Below are 21,620 nucleotides of genomic sequence, written 5' to 3'. Positions count from 1 at the left end.
CTGGCCGTCCAATTCTGACGAGGACGAGCATGGGGTCGCGTATGGCAGAATTGTTGTCTTGTATATATAAATCACGTCTATTTCGATTGAGACTTGCATCCAAAAAGGATAGCCTGGTATGCTAGTTTCCTAAACTTAACAAAGAAAAAAGACGTGTTATAATGTGTGATCAAGCGGAAGCATAAACGTAGAGTCAAGCAAAACGAGTAGCAAACATTCTTTGACCACATAATCTGGCTTGAGAATTGCAGAAGCCAACGTATGACATTGTCGTGCATTTACTGGTCAAGCACATCCTAAAATTCTCAAGACCAAGTCTAGTTCTTTATTGAGAAAAAACTCCAGTAGTGTTGAAAGAAATGCAATGCGAGGATCACTCAAACAAGGCATGCGAACGTGTTGGAATCTACTTGGAAACTTGCATGTTATTAGTCGCAATTTGGGACTATCATTGATGGGGAAATATCAGTCCACATTACAAGGAAGAACATTTGGAACTAGACAAAGCTTCCGCGGTGTTTTAAATTTTTTAAGGTTTGAACACTAAAAGCATGAGACCGAGCATAAGATTGATGGAGCTAACAGACAATAGCTTGACCATCTTTATCAAACGAGAATAATATCGTGTAAAACTTGATTATGAGCTCAAAAAAAGCCCAAAGCTCAGTTGCTGGTTGCTTCATCGTCTGATGATGCCATTGCCAAGGTGAATTCCCCCTCGCAAACCACATTCTTGCCAACGTACGCCTTGCCTTCCATCTTGACGATGCCAAATCGCTTCTGGAACTTGACGAGGTTCATCCTCATCACCAGAGTGTCACCGGCGATCACTGGCTTGCGGAACCGGACCTTGTCCACGCCCGCAAAGAAAAAAATCTCCTTGGAGCCGCCAGCTTCGGGCTTGAGCATCACGAGCCCACCAACTTGAGCCATTGCCTGGACAGAAATTTCAAAAGCATGAGAACTACGCAAGAAAATTCTCTGTCTCATCGTTTTCTACCTCAACCATGAGAACTCCAGGCATGATCGGTCTCTCCGGAAAGTGGCCGGGGAAGAAATTGTCATTGATCGTCACGTTTTTAATCCCTACTGCCGTGACACCGGGTTGATACTCGATCACTCTGTCTACTAGCAAAAATGGATATCTACGAGCAAAACAAGAGAGATCAAATGAAAAAACAAGAGCCAAACAAGAGAGATACAAATACCAAGGACAGTATAAACACTGTACCTGTGAGGAAGAATGTCCCGGATCTTGTTGATGTCTAGCACAGAAGGAAATTCTTCAAACCCTGATCCAAAGAGCATGAAATCAAGGACATGCAAAGGAAAATATCGAAAATCGAGAGGGAAAATCCACTCACTCTTCTCGATCGGCACTTGCTCGACGTCCACATTCGCCGCCTCTCCTGCGCTGCTACATTTGCCAATCCCAAGATCCCTGCGTCCGATCGACGACGAAGAAACGCTCAGCGATCCACCGATCCGCGCGCGCAGAGGAAACGCCACGGCCGAGGAGGAGGAGGAAGAAATTTGCGACGGCAATGCGGGCGCCGCTCGAGCGCCACGGAGATCGGCGCACAGCGACGATGGGGACGCCATAGCCAAAAGCTTGAAACAAAGAGAGGTTTAAGAAACAAATCCGACGGTCGGGATGGGCTTCACATCGGAGAAGCCGTCCACCGTCCGATAAAAAACCATTTTCCTATTTTCCTTTTAATTTGAAGGCAAACAATCCAACGGCCCAGATGCTTTCCTCGCTAAACTTGGAGGAGCTTCTCAAACTTGTCCATCTCCGCCGGCTCCAGCGCCAGGTACGCATTGAGCCCGCCATCCTGTTTACCATTGTGGAGCAGTAAAACAAATTCTACCCGGTCGTTTACCACGGGCCCCGCGTAGAGCGGCCGCCCCCACCCAAAGTCGAGCTCCTGGAAGGGGATCTTCCACCACGGGGAGATGAATATCCCACCGTGGAGCGCCGGCACGCCGCGATAGAGCTCCCCGTGGTCGATGGACGACCGTACGTACTCGTCGGTCACCGAGGCGATGGCCTCCTGGACCTTCCGTACGCAGTAGCCCAGCGAGTTCTCGCGGACGTCCCGCGCGAGAGTTTTCACGCAAGGCGCCGAGAGGACGCCATTCCCAGCGAATCCCTTTGGCAGCGGAGGATCTACCTTGTTGCGAATGTCCACTGCGAAGAAGAGCTTGGAGGGCGAGTCGGGATCCATCTCCACGGCCCGAGTTCTCGCCTGCCAGAGATGGGCGACGATCACCTCGAACGAAGAACACTTGTCGATCGTCGCGGTGGATTCATCGACGACGGCCTTCTTGAGCTGGGCGATCCGGTCGGGAGTGAAGGAGAAGCTCTTGTAGACGTGCTTTTGTGGGGCACGGGTGGTGGCGTTGGCGGAGTCCGGGGTGGTGAAGGCGGTGGCCTTGGCGGCGGCGGCGGCGGCCATGAGATCGCTGAGCTTCACGTACTCGGTGTGGTCGAAAGTTACTTGCGGTGGCGAGCGAGCGGCGAGCATCGTCCGGTCCGGCTTTGGGATGACTTGCATGCCATCGCCGCGGGCAACCGAGCAGTAGTTCATGAAGAACTCGAGCGCGCCGATGCCATCGAGCGATGCGTGGCTCATGTAAACGCCCATTGCGAAGCCACCGCACGAAAACTTGGTCACCTGGAGTGTGGAAAGAAAAAAAAATGGATTTTTTAGTCGAGATCGGTCAAGCACTGACGCAAAGTCCAAGAATTCACGTAAAAACGCGAAGGAAAGATCAAGAGTCACGACTAGAAAATTCACGAGTAAAGAATCCAAGCACGCTGATATTAAATGCGGTCCTGCAATGCAAAAGAGATGCCTGGCAAGAACAGAAAACCACCGCATAAAAAAGTGTAAAGCCAGCAACCAAACGATCATCATGCATTAACTGCATTTCAACACCCAAAGAAACCAAGCTCTATCCAAGGAAGAACCAAGAACAAACGCTAGAAAAACAAGGAACGAACCTGGATTGTGATGAGAGGAGCATCGTTGAGAGCCTTGCCTTCGTCCGGAAGGAGAACGAGATTGCGGAAGAGCGGATTTGGAACACTGATATCGCCCAGATCCGAGACTCGCAGCTCGCAGCTCGCGGCAGCAAAGGAGACTCCTTCGCGGTTGCATTCCAGCTCCATCCTCCCCAGCTTGGGATTGAGCTTGAATCTCCCAGCCAGGAAATGGTAGGGGACAAGAACTCTCCCAAGCGCCTCCTGGAGAAGTTCCACCGCGGCGTCACCCCCCTTGTCGTAGAAGTAGACCGTCTCGACGTAGTAAGCCAGTACCTGGTCGATGTTGGACATGAAGAGCGTGCATTGCTCGGTCTCTCCAGCTGGAACCACCGTCGAGATCTTGTGGACTTTCACTTTGAGATCGCTCAATCTTACTTCTCCCTGTAGACCCATGAGATCTCTTCCTGCTTGCCGCGTTTGCTCGAGAGAAAATCGAAAGACTCAAGAGAAAAAATGAGACCTTGAGTGTGGAGCTCTTCTCTCTCTTGTCTTTCCCTCTCGGAGTTTGTTGTTCGTCCTGGAAAGATGCTTTAAATGGCTGAATATGCAGTGGGATATTCGCACGGTAGATAAGGTAGCCGCGTTCCCTTATGAAGTTGGTGTAAAATTTTCTTCTAGCGGCGGCAGCAGCGGCAGCGCGGGATTTTTGAGGGCTCTGCGAATCCACCGCCAGATCGAGACTTCAAACCAAAGAAAACTCAAGTAAAGTTTGAGCAAAAGATCTTTAGTTACCTGGGCTGGATTGGATCTGATCGGATCTTAAAACGAGCTTTTCTAGCGGAGATTGTCGCTCTCGGAAGACACAACAATTGCCAATCTCGAGCAAACCTGGAAGAACACAAAAATGTGAGACGGACGAGATCACGGACCGAGAAGAACTTGCCTCGGGAAGGCAGGAAGAGATGGTCCCGGCCTGTGTAAAAGCAAAGTACGAAGCTTTTAGAGCGAGTTTGGCGAGAGCGTACCTGAGGTGACAGATGTTTTTGCTCCAGTTTTGTATCCATAGCGGTGTCATACCTGCGGATTGATCGATCGTTAAAGAGATTTTCGAGGAAGTATGAGATGAAAAGTACCAAGATTGAGGAAGTCCAGCTGCCTCTCTCGCTTTGTGGTTGAATGGACCTCTCAGCTCCACGTTCAAGCTCGTCATTAATTCTGATCGATCGTAACAAGGAAAACAAGGAAGAGATCAGATACGAAATCGAAGAAAAGATCTGTACTAGTTTATCCACCTTTAAACCTCGCCGCTGGATCGCACTCTAGTCTCCTGCAGACATCCAGGAACCACGAGACACCAACAGCGACATGCGCAAGCTCTTCCTGGGAGATTTGTTCCACAATATTGGCACTTCTATCATCACCGAGCTGCTTCAGTCTTTCCACCAGCCTCGGCCCAGCGTCCAAACCCCGAGCTTCCTGAAACAATAGAGAAACTCGAATAGAAAAGTTGGAGAACTAAAGAACAGAAAAAAACAAAAAAAACATATAGGCACCTGGACCATTGGAATAACTGCGAGACGAGCATCCACGCTTCCAGAAGTTTTCTGGCAATCCTTCCAGAGCAAATTGTGCGCTGGAACATCTCCATAACTATGATAAAGAAACGATAAATGAAGAGAAAACTACAAGTTTCTAAATACCTGGAACCAAGCTCGTTCAATCGCTGCTCGCACCAGCAGAAATGCCGGCTCTCGTCGTCCGCAACGTGAGCAAAATCCGCGAAAAACTGCGAATCGAGCTCGCCACCCGACGCCGAGAAGCGCACCACAGTGTCCCATGCAAGATCCACGGCGTTGAGCTCGATGTGTGCCAAGTTATGGATCATATGAACGCTGGGAGATATCCCCAGAACTTTGGCTGTTGGAACTCTCCTTGGATGCACCTATAGGCACAGCAAGAACAAACGAATGTCTAGAACTTCGAGAGAAAAGAAGAAGAATCTTACCAGCTGAGGCTTCTCTGGCCTTGCGGGAGAATCCATGGCGACCGCTACACCAATCGGAAGAGCACCACTGCACCAAAGCTTGTAAGCGTGGTGCGTCAAGTGGGATTTGGAGAGTGGACGAGGGGTGGCGAGGATCAAGGCGCCCCATTCCGCGAGGCTGCGAGGGGGAGGAGAGAAAGAACCAGCGTGATCTAAGGGAGTCGCCACCATCTCAGGGCCGGCATCCCCCCAGCGGCGCCGCTCATTGGGTGGCGCCGCCGGGGACCTCCACGACTGGAGCCCCGCCCACTCCTGGTGTTGCTGCATTGCCCACGAGCAGCTGCTAAAACCTTTAAACCCCCTCATCAAAATCTCCCAAGATTCATGCCACTATTTTTCTATGTATCTAAGAAATGGATGAGCATTAGCGACATCATCGTCCTCCATTTTCTTATCCATGCGGTCAATGAAGACATTGGCAGCCCCCTCTTAAGCTCTTTTCGCCATTGTCGGAGGCACCATAAGGTTTGAAGGAGCCACAGCACTGCTAGAGAAACGAGCAAAAAAACAAAAACAATCTCTGTAACAAAGGAAATTGTAAATCTATCACATTAAAAAACTAAGTCTGGAGCCATTTGCACCTGCTCTTTATTCTTGAAATGTGCTAAATTTAAGTGATGAATACATTTGCACTATGTTTTAAAATAAAGTAAATTACTTTACATTAAAATTTAGGATATTTTCTTAAAACATTTTGATTCGCACATAGTGTTAACTTTAACACAATGTTTTCACTTTTTAAAACATTCAGACCAATTTTAAAAGATGGGGGGAGGGTTCTTTTAGACTTAAAAATATTTTTAAAAGGAATCTCCAAAATTCCCCAAAGATTCCAGCACCCTGATTAGGGCATTTCAGATTTTTGCCATGAGCTGCGTGAGCGCTCAGGCATTTTATGGCGGGGGAGCCGACATCATCGCCCTAGGGTTAGATCCTGTTGGGGATTCAGTGGAGGAAGGAGGAGGAGCTGATTTTGGGGAAGGAGGAACTGTAGGGTTTGACGAGATGGTGCGGGTTTGGGGCAGTGGCATCCAGCGAGGAGGTGCTGCTCGTGGAGTGAGGAGCAATCGTGGTGGAGGAGCATTTGGGGCTGGAGGACGAGCACCAGGCCCAGCTGTTGCTCGAGGAGGCAGGCTGCCTCAGGGCCGAGGCCATGGAGATGCCGATCTCTCGAATTTTGGCCTCAATCAGGGCGGAGTTGGAGCTGGAGCGCAGGGAGCTATAGCACGGGGAGTTGGAGCACGAGGAGCTGTAGCACAGGGAGTTGGAGCCTCTCCCCCCACGGCTTCTAGAACTCAATTGTTCTCTGAATTCTCTTCTACGACAACCAACGAGGTAAGCTTCAAACCAAGTTTAGCTCAGATTCTAGGAGAGTGGTTTCGGGTTTAGGGTGGCGAAGTAAGTGACCTGAGTCACTAGGACAGCAGTATATGCAGTTCTGGTTTCATAACTTGGAGGAGCAGGATGTTGCCGTTGAACAGGAGGTGGAAGAAGATGATCGGGGTGATGAAGAGGAAGGCGATGACGACGAGGAAGGGGAGGCAGGTGTTCATGTCGTGAAGAAAGTGAGGAAGAAACGCAGGAAAAACTGGGGGGATGATGAGACGGCTTCCCTCATTGACTTCAAACGGGAAGATCATCTTGGAAAGATCGGGGCAATGCGGGGCAGCGAGGAGATGACGTTGACAGCAACTAATCGCTGGAAGAGGATTGCGAAGAAGATGCAGGCTGCTGGCATGCAGCGAGACTGGAAGGTTTGCCAGACTCGCTGGAACAACCTTTGCAACAACTACAAGTGCGTTTACAATTTCCAGAGGAAAACTGGGAACCCCGACTACTTTAATGAGGATGCGAAGCGACTTATGCTGGTGAAGTTGAACTTGAAGGTGTTCCCAGTCGAGTACTTCAACATCATGGATGAATTCCTAGCAAAGCAAGCATCAACATCTCCAACATTTCTTGCTGATTCAGATGCTCCGGAAGAGGAAGCTTACGAGGAGGATCCCGCAGATGGTGTTGATCCTCCTGGAGATGCTACACAGGTGCCAGGGAGTTCAGGAAAGCGGAAGAACCCGAAGAAGGCCGAGAAAAGAATGACAACTTTGCTCGCTGAGGGGAATGCTCTTGCTGCTGCTCGAAATGAGCAGAATCTAGCGTGGCAAAAAGAGAGCATTGTTTGCATGAAGGAGAATAGCCTGGCTGAGAAGGAAAAGGCTGCAACTGCAACAGTTTTAGCTGGAGCCATCTCCAACCTTGCAAGCTCCATCTTCAACTTCTTGAACGGGGCTACATCCAGGAGTTAGCCGTATTGTTTTCGGGATTTTAGGGGGACGTTAATTATTAATATTAAACTAAACTATGTTTAGGCTATGATATTTTAGATTTTTTCTAACCATTTTTTTTTTCAGGATCTTGCAACAGTTCAACCTGAGGAAACAGAAGATGCTTCCGGGGAAAACAAAAGAGATGCTTAGGAGGAACATGGCTCTTTCAACAATCAAGCAGCAGTCATCGATGCCTTATTGAGGAACAAGGTAATCTTGCTTATTTTGCAAGTTTTGTTTCTCACTATGGAGGCTTTTCAATCCATTATCGATGACAAGACCCCAGTGGCACAAACTCTTCCGGACGAGGAGGAGGACGAAGACAAGCTTCAAGCAGTCTTGTCCAAGCGACTTGACACCGGTCTCTAGTGGGTGAAGCCGCGGTGTATGACAACATGGAGCAAGTTCTTCATGGAGTTGTATGACCCTGGTCGATGGAAGCGGAAGCTGAGGATGGAGAAGAAGACATTCTTCGGGCTTTGTGACACTCTAGAGGCTGAAATCTGCAAGCAGGATACAAAGTTTAGAAGAGCGGTGCCAGTGGATGTTCGTTTGGGGGTCACCTTGTACAAGTTGTTCAAGAACACCGACTACTCCGACCTGTCTAACAAGTTTGGGATCGGGGAAGCCACTGCACATGACATTGTGGTGCAGACAACTGCTGCAATCGTCAAGTGCCTCAGGTACAAGATTCGATTCCCAAAGACAGCAGCGGAGGTTAGAGCTGTGGCGGCAGATTTTCAGCAAATCACCAAGACCCGTCTCCCTAATGTGGCTGGGGCGATTGACTGTACACATTTCAAGATTATTCCACCAGTTGGCCCGAATGGTGAGGGCTACTTTGATCGAAAGCAACGGTACTCGGTGATCTTGTGATGCTCAGAAAAGGTTCTTGAGTATCTATGCAAGTTGGCCAGGTAATTACTTTTAATTTTTTTCTTCTATACATCTAATTGGTTTTTTTTTCCCAAGGAGTGTTCATGACATGAGGGTTTTTCAAAACTCCAGGCTATGCCACAAGATTCAAGCGAGGGAATTACTCACAGTTCCTCAGGAGTTTGCTTTTGATGAGTGGATTGAGCCATACCTAGTGGGAGACAAAGGCTATCAGCTACAACAGCACTTGATGATCCCTCACTTAGATAAGCTGTTTGTTTTTTTTTTTTTTCTCAATTATTCATTTGAAACAAGTTCCTGGTTGATGGTGACTGAGGCGGAGTACAACCAGCAACACCATCTGGCCCGGATTGTTATTGAACAAGCATTTGGACTCTTGAAAATGAAATTCAAATGCTTGGATAAAAAAAAAAGGATCAAGCCGAAGTACCTGCCGAACATCATCAAAAGTTGTTGCATCTTGCACAACTTATTGATTGATGTTGGTGAGACAAACATCAATGCCGAGATCAAAGCATGGGAGAAACACATTCAAGCCTTGAAAGAAGCAGAGATTTTCGAAGATTACGGGGATTCTATTGTGGCTGAGAGAGAACCACAGCAAGACTTGCGTGGGCCGGAGGATGCACAAAAGGTCCAAGAGAACTTAACAGACTTCCTATGTTTGCGGCGTCGTAGAACTGCGTGATTGCTATGTTCAAGTTTAATATTTGAAATTTGAAATTTGAAATTGAAATTTAGGGTTAGCATTTCGAATTTGAAATTTTAAAATATTTTAAAACATGTTCGAATGCTATTTTGAAGACATTTTAAAGTAAGTCAAGTGCAAAGTCACTAGTGTTTTACGTTAAAGTTTTACTACAAAAACTTATGCAGGTGGGAATGAAAATGTTTTAAAATGCATACTTAAAGCTTAAAACAACTTAAAAACTACTGAAGTGCGAATGCAACAGTCACAAAAATTAAAATATACGTTTTAAAATATTTTTATATAAAGCACAGGTGCCAATGGCTCCTCTTTTATCTATATAAAGTGTACCCATACGTATTAGCAGCAAAGCTGATAAATAAAATGACAGGAGTGGCTCTCAGAGGAATCCTCATCCCTTGGAACAGCTTTTTCACGTAGTAACCAACGATTAAAACTAAAGACGCACCCATTATTGACCACGATGCCTTCGTTGCGCTGATGTCATAGACAACATACAGGAGGCTGAAGAGGAGTGGCACCAGCATCGTAGACAAGCTCACAAACAAGATCATCGAAAGAGAGGACATGAGATTGTCGAGCTCCTGAGCATTTCTTTCCTTGTTATCAACAATTGCTATCATACACCCTGCCATTCCAAATACGGAGATGGTTGCAGCCATAAAGAGGTGGAAACAACGCCCCTTCTGCGCGGGCGTTGCACTGTGGTCGATGAGGGAGATTCCCGACTGGAGACATGTGGAAGCCACAAAAGTGAAAGGTGTAATCAGCAATTTGGCCAGCTTCAATGATTCTTTCCCGTTAGCCTCATTAGAATTAGCAACCGTTGCCCCTTCTGCCATGAACTTAAACGTAAAAAAATTGAAGCAGAACGCACACAACAGTCGAGGATAATTTGTTCAGTCTCTCAAGTATAGAACTGTGCATTCCATATATAGTCCCAGCTGCACCACACAGGGCATATCAAAAAATGTGTGGACTACAAAAAATTGAATTCCCATATAAAGGAAAAAAAACAGGAATGACATCAGACACGAGCAATACTAGTTATCTTTATCTACCTTTAAACCTCGCAGCTGGATCGTACTCTAGTCTCCTACAAACATCCAAGAACCACGAGAAAACAACGACGAGCTCTTCCTGCCAAGTTTTGTTCCACAATCTCGTCGTCACCGACCTTCTTCAGCCTCGGCCCAGCGTTAATGGATCGATGCGCTCACGTATTTCACGTGTACTCTGGTATCTATCTATTTATCTATGATATGGAGAGTGCTAGGCTAGAGCATTCTACACATTGGGGCAAATGGCCTCCTCTGGAATTGGGATCTTCTTGATCATCCTGGCATTAGCGACATCAACATCGTCCTCCAAGGTATAGACTCCATTTTCTTATCCATGCTTTGCATTGCTAGTCAAGATCTTAAGAATTTCTACCATCTGGATCTTGTGAAACAGTGCAAGACCTACACCTTCCAAGGCCAGTCCCTGTTTACGGACACGGGGATCAACCAAAACGAGTTCTACGTTCTTCCCAAAGACAACGCTGGTAGACCCGGATCAATGCAGACATTCGCAACAAGGAAAGCAAGGAAGAGATCAGACACGAAATCGAAGAAAAGATCTGTACTAGTTTATCCACCTTTAAACCTCGCGGCTGGATCGCACTCTAGTCTCCTGCAAACATCCAGGAACCACGAGACACCAACAGCGACATGCGCAAGCTCTTCCTGAGAGATTTGTTCCACAATCTTGGCACTTCTATCATCACCGAGCTGCTTCAGTCTTTCCACCAGCCTCGGCCCAGCGTCCAAACCCCGAGCTTCCTGAAACAGTAGAGAAACTCGAATAGAAAAGTTGGAGAACTAAAGAACAGAAAAAAAAAAACATATAGGCACCTGGACCATTGGAATAACTGCGACACGAGCATCCACGCTTCCAGAAGTTTTCTGGCAATCCTTCCAGAGCAAATTGTGCGCTGGAACATCTCCATAACTAATGTAAAGAAGGACACGGGGATCAACCAAAACAAGTTCTACGTTCTTCCCAAAGACAACGCTGGTAGACCCGGATCAATGCAGACATTCGCAGCCCCATTCTCGGTCTCCACCAAGGGCTATACCAGGTTATCCATGGGGACATACATGGGAATCCTCGCAAACACCGGCCTGGGGAGCTTCCAGTCCTCGCATTGCTCCTTTGCTGATGGTAGCAGCCTCGAGTTTCAAGGCGAGGCCGGGAGCTCGACCGCTGGATCTCAAGCTCTTTTCGCCATCGTTGGTGGCACCGGAAGATTTGAAGGAGCCACGGGCACAGCGAAAGAAACGAGCAAAGGAAACAATCTCTATGTCGTGGAATTCACCGCAAAGGTCTGCAAGTCTTGATCATAACTCAATCTGGTTTGATCAAGACTTAAAGGCAGTTCCCTTTAGGTCACGCTAACAATCGTTGTTTAATCTCGCCATGACTGTGTGGAGAGCGGTCGAGACTGGTGAGTTGGTTGTGAGCGAGGAGCTGTCGTCGTTGAGGAAGATGTACGATGTGGGTTTTGAGCTTGGAAAGGGAGGGCAAGGCACTGTACACCTTGTAAGCTTTAGAATGGGTGGTAAGTTGCTAGCGGCTAAGAGCTTCGAGAGGTCGGGTGAGAGAGAGAAGGAAATCATGCTCAAACTCAATGGCTGCCATGGTACACTAGAGATCTACGACATGGTCGAGGAGGAGCGCAAGGGCCGCTGGTGGGGATCCCTAATCTTGGAGCTCTGCTCGTGCACTCTCCGGGACAGGCTCAAGATGGTGGGGAGGCTGGCGGATGACGAGGCGGCGTTTGTGACCAAGAGCCTGGCCGAGACGCTGAGGGAGATGCACAACCTTGGGGTGGTGCACAGGGATATGAAGCTGGAAAACGTTTTGCTGACGCATCCAGCGCAACCTTACGAGGTGAAGCTGTCTGACTTTGGGGTTGCAACTGACCGGGCCGACGAGATGCACCACCTTTGTGGCACCCCTGGGTATATGTCGCCAGACGTTCTCAGGGCTGGTGAGGGCGGATGGCCGAAATACTACACTCAAGCGGTGGACGTTTGGGGGCTCGGACTCATTCTATATGAGCTCCTTAGCGGAAGGGTGGCGTTCCCTGAATACCACTCTGATTATGTGGAGTTATTGCTGAAAAGCGTGGACAATGTGGAGTTTGCATTGGATTGGAGTGATGTGTCGAGCGAGGCAAAGGATTTGATCATGGGGATGTTGGAGGTTTATCCGAGCCGGAGGCTGACAGTGGAGCAAGTGCTTGGTCACCCCTGGATCGTGAACAACACCAGCGAGCTGTTTACCAGGAACTTGATTTGCAAGATTATGTAAGAACAAGACAAAAAGAAACTGTTTGTAGGTTATTGGATGTAAAATCAAGTGACACTTGCCGGTTTGCAGCGATTTGTTTCCCTTAATGCTATTCATGTAGCAAAATGCCAGAATCAGTTTGACTTGTAAGAAAAAAACAAAGAAACGTATACATATGATTATTTGTGGCAAGTCGTGGCAAGTCGCTTATCGTGCGGCAAATACCGATTCAAGGCATTCCACGGAATCTAAAGAATATATAATGTGTTTTGCTGGTCGATCAAGGCCATGTGATCCAGATTAGCACTTCATCATCCCGCTCAACAAAATCGGCAGCTTGCAGGGGAAGGACTTTGAGTTTAATGGAAGAAGCGGGAAAGATTGCAGAAGCTAATGCTGCCCCCAACAAAGAAGCATTGAAGTTTGCCAAATTGCTGATTACGCCTTTCACTTTTGTGGCTTCGACATGCCTCCAGTCAGGGATCTCCCTCATCAAAAAGGATGCCACACCAGTGGAAAAGGGGCGTTGCTTCCACTTTCTTCTCGCTTCAATCATCTCGGCATTTGGATTGGCAGGGTGTCTAATAGCATTTCTTGATAACGATCAGGGAAAAGCTCTAGAGGCCAAAAAGCTCATGCTCTCTATGTCGATGATCTTCTTTACGAGCTTGTCCGTGATGATGACACCACTCTTTTTCAGCTTCTTCTATGTTGCCTACGACTTTAGCGAAGCGAAGGCATCGTGGTCGACCATGGGTGCGTGTTTTCTCGTCGGCATTCTAATCCTCGTTGGTTCCTACGTGAAAAAGCTGATCAAAATTCCTCTGAGGGGCACTTATATCACGCTCCTGATCATCATCGCTGCTAATTCGTATGGTTCCACCCTATACAACAAGTGAAGAAAGAACACAAGAATTTCATTTCGTGTGGTAAATCGCCTACAAAAAATAAATCCAAAAGCCTTTGTTTGTTGTAACTTGTGAGAGCTAGCAAGCAGACTAGCCCTTCGTTGTCTCTCCCTGCGCTGGAGGAGGCTTCTTATTCTTCTTGCTCTTCGATTTCTTGTCCTTGGCTCGCCGCTTCTTCTCGTTCACGTCCACCCAGGTGTAGTCACTGGGGATGAGAAACGGATCCACCAAGTCGGGCCCGTGATCGTCCGACACCGCCGACGAGCTTGCCTGGCTGTGAGGTCGCATCCACGAAAACCATGAACTCGCCGATGATGCCTGTGCTTGCGGAGCATCGCCCTCCTTGGCTTTTGCGTCTTGGAAGTGGCGAGGACTCGAGAGTGGCGTGGAAAACTCCTCCGACGGCGCGCGGATCTCGTCAAAGCGAGTGAAAGTCACGACGACTCTGATGGTGGGCACTACTGGTATGGCCAGCTGAGACGAAGCAAAAAACAAACAAAGTTTGGTCACCGAAGAACTGGAGAAACGAGAAAAGAAAATAAACTTACCTTGACTGGAAACGTTCCAGTCGGTAGCTTGGTTGTCAAGAGCTCACGTAGCCTCCGAATCGCTTTCACTTTGTTGGACAGGATGTCCAGCAGCGGCACAAACTCCTCAGTGCTCAGAGGAAAATCCGGCGTGAGCCACAGCACCGGCCTCAATCCCTTCTGGTACTCGTTTTCAGCGCCAGCCTTTCCAGGCTTGTGAATCGACTCCCTGCTTACGCTCTTCCTGGCAGGCTTGTCCATGTATCCCTTCTTGAGCTCGAATGTGTCCTCCGCTCTATAATTCGATGGTCGCCTGTCGAAAGACCTCTGCTGTTATTCCTGCCACCCCGCTCTACTTCTACGCTGAGAGACTTCCTTGCCGGCTCCACCTTCTTTGCGTTTTCATGCTTGACGCTCTTCTTCCCCCAGCTAAACCAGCTCTTCCTGTCCTCCCTGTGGATATCCGAGCCAGACGAAGCACCACCTACGCTCATATCATCGTCGAGCAATCCGTCCAATATAATATCATCCCCCCCGTTCTCCAAGCGCCTGCGAAGCTTGCTGTTGTCCTTGCCACCCTTGTCAAATCCCTTCTCGATAAACTCGCCATTCTCGGCCTTGAGCGCCGAGTCCAGTTGCTGCTTCTCCTCCTCGGTTAGAAGATCGGTGTAGTCTTCGTCGTCCTCTCCCTCGGCCTCTTCTGAAGCGAACAGCTCCTCGTCTGTCATGGCTCCTGGAACCCTTCGCGACCGGACACTGACAGTCACATGATGCATGTCGTATATCTTCGCCTTCCACGAGCCCACCATCTCGGTTTTCTCTTGCCTCCTCCACGTCAAATGCGGCTGGAGCTCGGCCTGTGTGACATCGATCCCCGGCCTGTAGATATTGGTTTGTGACAAAACCGCCACCTCTTGCGCGATCTCGGACTCCGTGGGCTGGACTCCGGCACCGTCCAAAGCGTTCATGATCTCCTTCTCTTTGTGGCTGAGAACACAGAGGGTCCCGGAAGGGAGCTTGCTGTCGTCGCTTCCATCGCCCAAAAAGGGAACGCTCTGGTCCGACCTCTGGATCCTGAAACCATCGAAGCCCGCGAGTGTCATGTCCGCCCTGAGATTGGCAAGAATGGGGCTGCGAATATCTGCATTGATCCGGGTCTACCAGTGTTGTCTTTGGGAAGAACGTAGAACTCGTTTTGGTTGATCCCCGTTTTGCCATTCCTTCTATTTCTACTTTCGTTGCTTGGTAGAATAGTTCTTAGCTCTTCAAGTGGAAGCGTATAGGCACCTGGACCATTGGAATAACTGCGAGACGAGCATCCACGCTTCCAGAAGTTTTCTGGCAATCCTTCCAGAGCAAATTGTGCGCCGGAACATCTCCGTAACTATGGTAAAGAAACGATAAATGAAGAGAAAACTACAAGTTTCTAAATACCTGGAACCAAGCTCCTTCAATCGCTGCTCGCACCAGCAGAAATGCCGGCTCTCGTCGTCCGCAACGTGAGCAAAATCCGCGAAAAACTGCGAATCGAGCTCGCCACCCGACGCCGAGAAGCGCACCACAGTGTCCCATGCAAGATCCACGGCGTTGAGCTCGATGTGTGCCAAGTTATGGATCATATGAACGCTGGGAGATATCCCCAGAACTTTGGCTGTTGGAACTCTCCTTGGATGCACCTATAGGCACAGCAAGAACAAACGAATGTCTAGAACTTCGAGAGAAAAGAAGAAGAATCTTACCAGCTGAGGCTTCTCTGGCCTTGCGGGAGAATCCATGGCGACCGCTACACCAATCGGAAGAGCACCACTGCACCAAAGCTTGTAAGCGTGGTGCGTCAAGTGGGATTTGGAGAGTGGACGAGGGGTGGCGAGGATCAAGGCGCCCCATTCCGCGAGGCTGCGAGGGGGAGGAGAGAAAGAACCAGCGTGATCTAAGGGAGTCGCCACCATCTCAGGGCCGGCATCCCCCCAGCGGCGCCGCTCATTGGGTGGCGCCGCCGGGGACCTCCACGACTGGAGCCCCGCCCACTCCTGGTGTTGCTGCATTGCCCACGAGCAGCTGCTAAAACCTTTAAACCCCCTCATCAAAATCTCCCAAGATTCATGCCACTATTTTTCTATGTATCTAAGAAATGGATGAGCATTAGCGACATCATCGTCCTCCATTTTCTTATCCATGCGGTCAATGAAGACATTGGCAGCCCCCTCTTAAGCTCTTTTCGGCATTGTCGGAAGCACCATAAGGTTTGAAGGAGCCACGGCACTGCGAGAGAAACGAGCAAGTAAACAAAAACAATCTCTGTAACAAAGGAAATTGTAAATCTATCACGTTATAAAATTAAGTCTTTTATTTATATAAAGTGTACCCATACTCATTAGCAGCACTGATGATAAATTAAATGACAGGAGTGCCTCTCAGAGGAATCCTCATCCTTTGGAACAGCTTTTTCACGTAGGAACCAGTGAAGACTACAACGACCAAAACTAAATACGCACCCATTATTGACCACGATGCCTTCGTTTCGCTGATGTCGTAGACAACATACAGGAGGCTGTAGAGGAGCGACAACAGCATCGTAGACAAGCTCGCAAAGAAGATCACCCAAAGAGAGGACGTGAGATTGTCGAGCTCCTGAGCTTTTCTTTCCTTGTTATCAACAATTGCTATCATACACCCTGCCAATCCAAATACGGAGATGGTTGCAGCCATAAAGAGGTGGAAGGAACGCCCCTTCTCTGCGGGCGTTGCATTCTCTCTGATGAGGGAGATTCCCGACTGGAGTCATGTGGAAGCCACAAAAGTGAAAGGTGTAATCAGCAATTTGGCCAGCTTCAATGATTCTTTCCCGTTAGCCTCATTAGAATTAGCAATCGTTGCTCCTTCTGCCATGAACTTAAACGTGAAAAAATTGAAGCAGAACCCTGGTTCTTGGATGTTTGTAGGAGACTAAAGTACGATCCAGATGCGAGGTTTAAAGGTAGATAACTAGTATAGGATCTCATTCCTTTTTTTTTTTTCCTTGTTATCGTTCCAATTTTATCTGGTGTCTCCGAAGAGACTTTTTCCTTGTTATGTCTTTTTGAGATTATATGGGAATTCAAATTTTTGTAGTCCACACATTTTGATATGCCCTGTGTGGTGCAGCTGGGACTAATATGAAATGCACAGTTCTATACTTGAGAGATCGAACAAATTATCCTCAACTGTTGTGTCGAGAAACCAACGGCGACATGCACGAGCTCTTCCTGCCAAGTTTTGTTTCACAATCTCGTCCTTCTTCAGCCTCGGCCCAGTGTTAATGGATCGACGCTCACGTATTTCACGTGTACTCTGGTATCTTTCTATTTATCTAAGATATGGAGAGCTCTAGGCTAGAGCATTCTACATAATAGGCCAAATGGCCTCCTCTGGAATTGGGATCTTCTTAATCATCCTGGCATTAGCGACATCAGCATCGTCCATCAAGGTATAGACTCCATTTTCTTATCCATGCTTTGCATTGCTAGTCAAGATCTTAAGAATTTCTACCATCTGGATCTTGTGAAACAGTGCAAGACCTACACCTTCCAAGGCCAGTCCCTGTTTACGGACACGGGGATCAACCAAAACGAGTTCTACGTTCTTCCCAAAGACAACGCTGGTAGACCCGGATCAATGCAGACATTCGCAGCCCCATTCTTGGTCTCCACCAAGGGCTATACCAGGTTATGCATGGGGACATACATGGGAATCCTCGCAAACACCGGCCTGGGGAGCTTCCAGTCCTCGCATTGCTCCTTTGCTGATGGTAGCAGCCTCGAGTTTCAAGGCGAGGCCGGGAGCTCGACCGCTGGATCTCAAGCTCTTTTCGCCATCGTTGGTGGCACCGGAAGATTTGAAGGAGCCACGGGCACAGCGAAAGAAACGAGCAAAGGAAACAATCTCTATGTCGTGGAATTCACCGCAAAGGTCTGCAAGTCTTGATCATAACTCAATCTGGTTTGATCAAGACTTAAAGGCAGTTCCCTTTAGGTCACGCTAACAATCGTTGTTTAATCTCGCCATGACTGTGTGGAGAGCGGTCGAGACTGGTGAGTTGGTTGTGAGCGAGGAGCTGTCGTCGTTGAGGAAGATGTACGATGTGGGTTTTGAGCTTGGAAAGGGAGGGCAAGGCACTGTACACCTTGTAAGCTTTAGAATGGGTGGTAAGTTGCTAGCGGCTAAGAGCTTCGAGAGGTCGGGTGAGAGAGAGAAGGAAATCATGCTCAAACTCAATGGCTGCCATGGTACACTAGAGATCTACGACATGGTCGAGGAGGAGCGCAAGGGCCGCTGGTGGGGATCCCTAATCTTGGAGCTCTGCTCGTGCACTCTCCGGGACAGGCTCAAGATGGTGGGGAGGCTGGCGGATGACGAGGCGGCGTTTGTGACCAAGAGCCTGGCCGAGACGCTGAGGGAGATGCACAACCTTGGGGTGGTGCACAGGGATATGAAGCTGGAAAACGTTTTGCTGACGCATCCAGCGCAACCTTACGAGGTGAAGCTGTCTGACTTTGGGGTTGCGACTGACCGGGCAGACGAGATGCACCACCTTTGTGGCACCCCTGGGTATATGTCGCCAGATGTTCTCAGGGCTGGTGAGGGCGGATGGCCGAAATACTACACTCAAGCGGTGGACGTTTGGGGGCTCGGACTCATTCTATATGAGCTCGTTAGCGGAAGGGTGGCGTTCCCTGAGTACCACTCTGATTATGTGGAGTCATTGCTGAAAAGCGTGGACAATGTGGAGTTTGCACTGGATTGGAGTGATGTGTCGAGCGAGGCAAAGGATTTGATCATGGGGATGTTGGAGGTTTATCCGAGCCGGAGGCTGACGGTGGAGCAAGTTCTTGGTCACCCCTGGATCGTGAACAACACCAGCGAGCTGTTTACCAGGAACTTGATTTGCAAGATTATGTAAGAACAAGACACAAAGAAGCTGTTTGTAGGTTATCGGATCCCCATGTAAAATCAAGTGACACTTGCCATGTTGCAGAGATTTGTTTCTCGTTGCTGCTCATGTAGCAAAATGCCAGAATCAGTTTGACTTGTAAGAACAAAACAAAGAAAAGTATACATGTTATTATTTATAGAAAAGTATACATGTTATTATTTATTGTGGCAAGTCGCTTATCGTGCGGCAAATACCGATTCAAGGCATTCCACGGAATCTAAAGAATATATAGTGTGTTTTGCTGGTCGATCAAGGCCATGTGATCCATCTTAGCACTCTCATCATCCCGCTCAACAAAATCAGCAGCTTGCAGGGAAAGGACTTTGAGTTTAATGGAAGAAGCGGGAAAGATTGCAGAAGCTAATGCTGTCCCCAACAAAGAAGCATTGAAGTTTGCCAAATTGCGGATTACACCTTTCACTTTTGTGGCTTCTACATGCCTCCAGTCAGGAATCTCCCTCATCAAAGAGAATGCAACGCCCGTGGAGAAGGGGCGTTGCTTCCACCTCTTTATGGCTCCAACCATCTCCGTATTTGGATTAGCAGGGTGTATGATAGCAATTGTTGATAACAAGGAAAGAAAAGCTCAGGAGCTCGACAATCTCATGTCCTCTCTTTGGGTGATCTTCTTTGCGAGCTTGTCTACAATGATGCTACCACTCGTCTTCAGCCTCCTGTATGTTGTCTACGGCTTCAGCAGAACAAAGGCATCGTGGTCAATAATGGGTGCATATTTAGTTTTGGTCGTTGTAGTCTTCACTGGTTCCTATGTGAAAAAGCTGTTCCAAAGGATGAGGATTCCTCTGAGAGGCACTCTTGTCATTTTACTTATCATCTTTGCTGCTAATACGTATGGGTACACTTTATATAAAAAATGACTTTGATAAATTTACAGTTTCTTTGTGTTATAGTGAGTTTTCGAACTTTATAGAGCTTTTTTTTTTTGTGTTTGCTCGTTTCTGTCGCAGTGCTGTGGTTCAAACCTTACGGTGCCTCCGACAATGGCAATCGTCGACGAAGAAACGACGCAGAGGAAAGCCCACGACGGCAATGCGGGTGCCGCTTGAGCTCCACGGAGATCGGCTCACAGCGACCATAGCCAAAAGCTTAAAGGAAAAGAGGTTTAAGCGACGAATCCAACGGTCGGGATGGGCTTCACATCGGACGCCGTCCACCGTCCGATAAAAAACCATTTTCCTATTTTCCTAGGGAAAACAATCCAACAGCCAAACTTGGAGGTCTCTGCCGGCTCCTGTTTACCATTATAGTAAAACAAATTCTACCCGGTCGTTTACCACGGGCCCCGCGTAGAGCGGCAGCTCCTGGAAGCGGATCTTCCACCACGGAGAGATGAATTCCCACGGTGGAGCGCAGACGACCGTACGTACTCGTCGGCGATGGTCTCAGAGAATCCCTTTGGCAGCGGAGCAACCATACGATCCTCATGCATTCCAACACCCAAAGAAACCAAGCTCTCTCCAAGGAAGAACGAAGAACAAACGCTAGAAAAACAAGGAACGAACCTGGATTATGATGAGAGGAGCATCGTTGAGAGCCTTGCCTTCGTACGGAAGGAGAACGAGATTGCGGAAGAGCTGATTTGGAACACTGGTATCGCCCAGATAAGAGATCCCTTCGAGGTTGCATTCCAGCTCCATCCTCCCCAGCTTGGGATTGAGCTTGAATCTCCCAGCCAAGAAATGGTAGGTGTCTCGACATAGTAAGCCAGTACCTGGTCGATGTTGGACATGAAGAGCGTGCATTGCTCGGTCTCTCCGGCTGGAACCACCGTCGAGATCTTGTGGACTTTCACTTTGAGACCGCTCAATCTTACTTCTCCCTGTAGACCCATGAGATCTCTTCCCTGCTTGCTGCGTTTGTTCGAGAGGAAATCAAAAGAATCAAGACTAAAAATGAGACCTTGAGTGTCTCTCTCTCGTCTTTCCCTCTCGGAGTTTGTTGTTTGTCCCGGAAATATGCTTTAAATGGCTGAACATGCAGTGGGTAGTCGCATTACCTTATGAAAGTTGGTGTAAAATTTTCTTCTAGTGGCATTGTTAATAGTGGCGCGATTGGCCAAATTGCTGATTACACCTTTCACTTTTGTGGCTTCCACATGTCTCCAGTTGGGAATCTCCCTCATCGGGGAGGACTCTCCCGGGCCCAAAGCACGTGGAGAAGGCGCAGGCTGAGCCTCAGCCTGGGAGGGGGCCGCCTGCCACGTGGCACAGAAGATCAGAGAGAATGCAACACCCGCGGATAAGGGGCGTTGCTTCCACCTCTTTATGGCTGCAACTATCTCCATATTTGGGTGTATGATAGCAATTGTTGATAACAAGGAAAGAAAAGCTCAGGAGCTCGACAATCTCATGTCTTCTCTTTGGGTGATCTTCTTTTCAAGCTTGTCTACGATGATGTTGCCGCTCCTCTTCAGCCTCCTGTATGTGGTATACGATTTCATCGGAACCAAGGCATCGTGGTCAATATTGAGTGCATATTTAGCTTTGGTCGTTGTAGTCTTCACTGGTTCCTACGTGAAAAAGCTGTTCCAAAGGATGAGGATTCCTCTGAAAGGCACTCCTGTCATTTTACTTATCATCTTTGCTGCTAACACGTATAGGTACACTTTAAATAAAAGACTTAATTTTTAACGTAATAGATTTACAATTTCTTTGTTACAGAGATTGTTTTTGTTTTTTTGCTCGTTTCTCTCGCAGTGCTGTGGCTCCTTCAAACCTTATGGTGCCTCTGACAAAAGAGCTTAAGAGGGGCTGCCAATGTCTTCATTGATCGCATAGATAAGAAAATGGAGGATGATGATGTCGCTAATGCTCATCCATTTCTTAGATACATGGAAAAATAGTGGTATGAATCTTGGAAGATTTTGATGAGGGGGTTTTAAATGCTCGTGGGC

The 21,620-nt window shown here is 48.2% G+C and overlaps 4 protein-coding genes across 6 annotated transcripts; 1 reads left to right on the top strand and 3 right to left on the bottom strand.

Annotated features, from left to right (window-relative positions):
* Positions 1 to 516: 516 nt before the first annotated feature.
* On the bottom strand, positions 517 to 1,758 carry LOC9661564 (3-hydroxyacyl-[acyl-carrier-protein] dehydratase FabZ). Its single transcript, XM_002992333.2, has 4 exons — positions 1,365 to 1,758; positions 1,232 to 1,292; positions 1,001 to 1,145; positions 517 to 936 (listed from the first exon to the last, which is right to left on the bottom strand). Exons 1-4 carry the CDS (start codon positions 1,600 to 1,602, stop codon positions 664 to 666), a joined length of 717 nt encoding a protein of 238 aa, XP_002992379.2. The 5' UTR covers positions 1,603 to 1,758; the 3' UTR covers positions 517 to 663.
* Positions 1,629 to 20,574, bottom strand: LOC9661563 (omega-hydroxypalmitate O-feruloyl transferase). The gene is made up of 3 exons (XM_002992332.2): positions 20,439 to 20,574; positions 3,008 to 3,322; positions 1,629 to 2,678 (listed from the first exon to the last, which is right to left on the bottom strand). The coding sequence occupies exons 1-3, from the start codon at positions 20,556 to 20,558 to the stop codon at positions 1,761 to 1,763; spliced, it is 1,353 nt and encodes a 450-aa protein (XP_002992378.2). The 5' UTR covers positions 20,559 to 20,574; the 3' UTR covers positions 1,629 to 1,760.
* Positions 3,447 to 15,906, bottom strand: LOC9662121 (uncharacterized protein HI_0077). 3 transcript variants are annotated; one of them, XM_024666055.1, is made up of 9 exons: positions 15,474 to 15,906; positions 15,169 to 15,410; positions 15,022 to 15,118; positions 10,603 to 10,786; positions 4,123 to 4,204; positions 4,015 to 4,066; positions 3,933 to 3,962; positions 3,782 to 3,877; positions 3,447 to 3,729 (listed from the first exon to the last, which is right to left on the bottom strand). In XM_024666055.1, exons 1-8 carry the CDS (start codon positions 15,816 to 15,818, stop codon positions 3,824 to 3,826), a joined length of 1,086 nt encoding a protein of 361 aa, XP_024521823.1. In that variant the 5' UTR covers positions 15,819 to 15,906; the 3' UTR covers positions 3,447 to 3,729; positions 3,782 to 3,823. The 3 variants fall into 3 exon arrangements, with proteins under 3 accessions (XP_024521823.1, XP_002992377.2, XP_024521822.1); XM_002992331.2 differs by lacking the exons at positions 10,603 to 10,786; positions 15,022 to 15,118; positions 15,169 to 15,410; positions 15,474 to 15,906 and adding exons at positions 4,282 to 4,465; positions 4,543 to 4,639; positions 4,690 to 4,931; positions 4,995 to 5,444; XM_024666054.1 differs by lacking the exons at positions 10,603 to 10,786; positions 15,022 to 15,118; positions 15,169 to 15,410; positions 15,474 to 15,906 and adding exons at positions 4,282 to 4,465; positions 4,543 to 4,639; positions 4,690 to 4,931; positions 4,995 to 5,444 and having other exon boundaries at positions 3,447 to 3,704.
* On the top strand, positions 9,994 to 11,419 carry LOC112343115. The gene is made up of 4 exons (XM_024666056.1): positions 9,994 to 10,183; positions 10,240 to 10,335; positions 10,419 to 10,531; positions 11,044 to 11,419. The coding sequence occupies exons 1-4, from the start codon at positions 10,166 to 10,168 to the stop codon at positions 11,342 to 11,344; spliced, it is 528 nt and encodes a 175-aa protein (XP_024521824.1). The 5' UTR covers positions 9,994 to 10,165; the 3' UTR covers positions 11,345 to 11,419.
* Positions 20,575 to 21,620: the final 1,046 nt, after the last annotated feature.

This window comes from Selaginella moellendorffii, unplaced genomic scaffold (genome assembly GCF_000143415.4).
Source record: "Selaginella moellendorffii unplaced genomic scaffold, v1.0 SELMOscaffold_134, whole genome shotgun sequence".
Lineage (NCBI taxonomy): Eukaryota > Viridiplantae > Streptophyta > Lycopodiopsida > Selaginellales > Selaginellaceae > Selaginella > Selaginella moellendorffii.
Note: the sequence above shows the minus strand (reverse complement) of the source record. Positions and strands in the feature narration are given on the sequence as shown.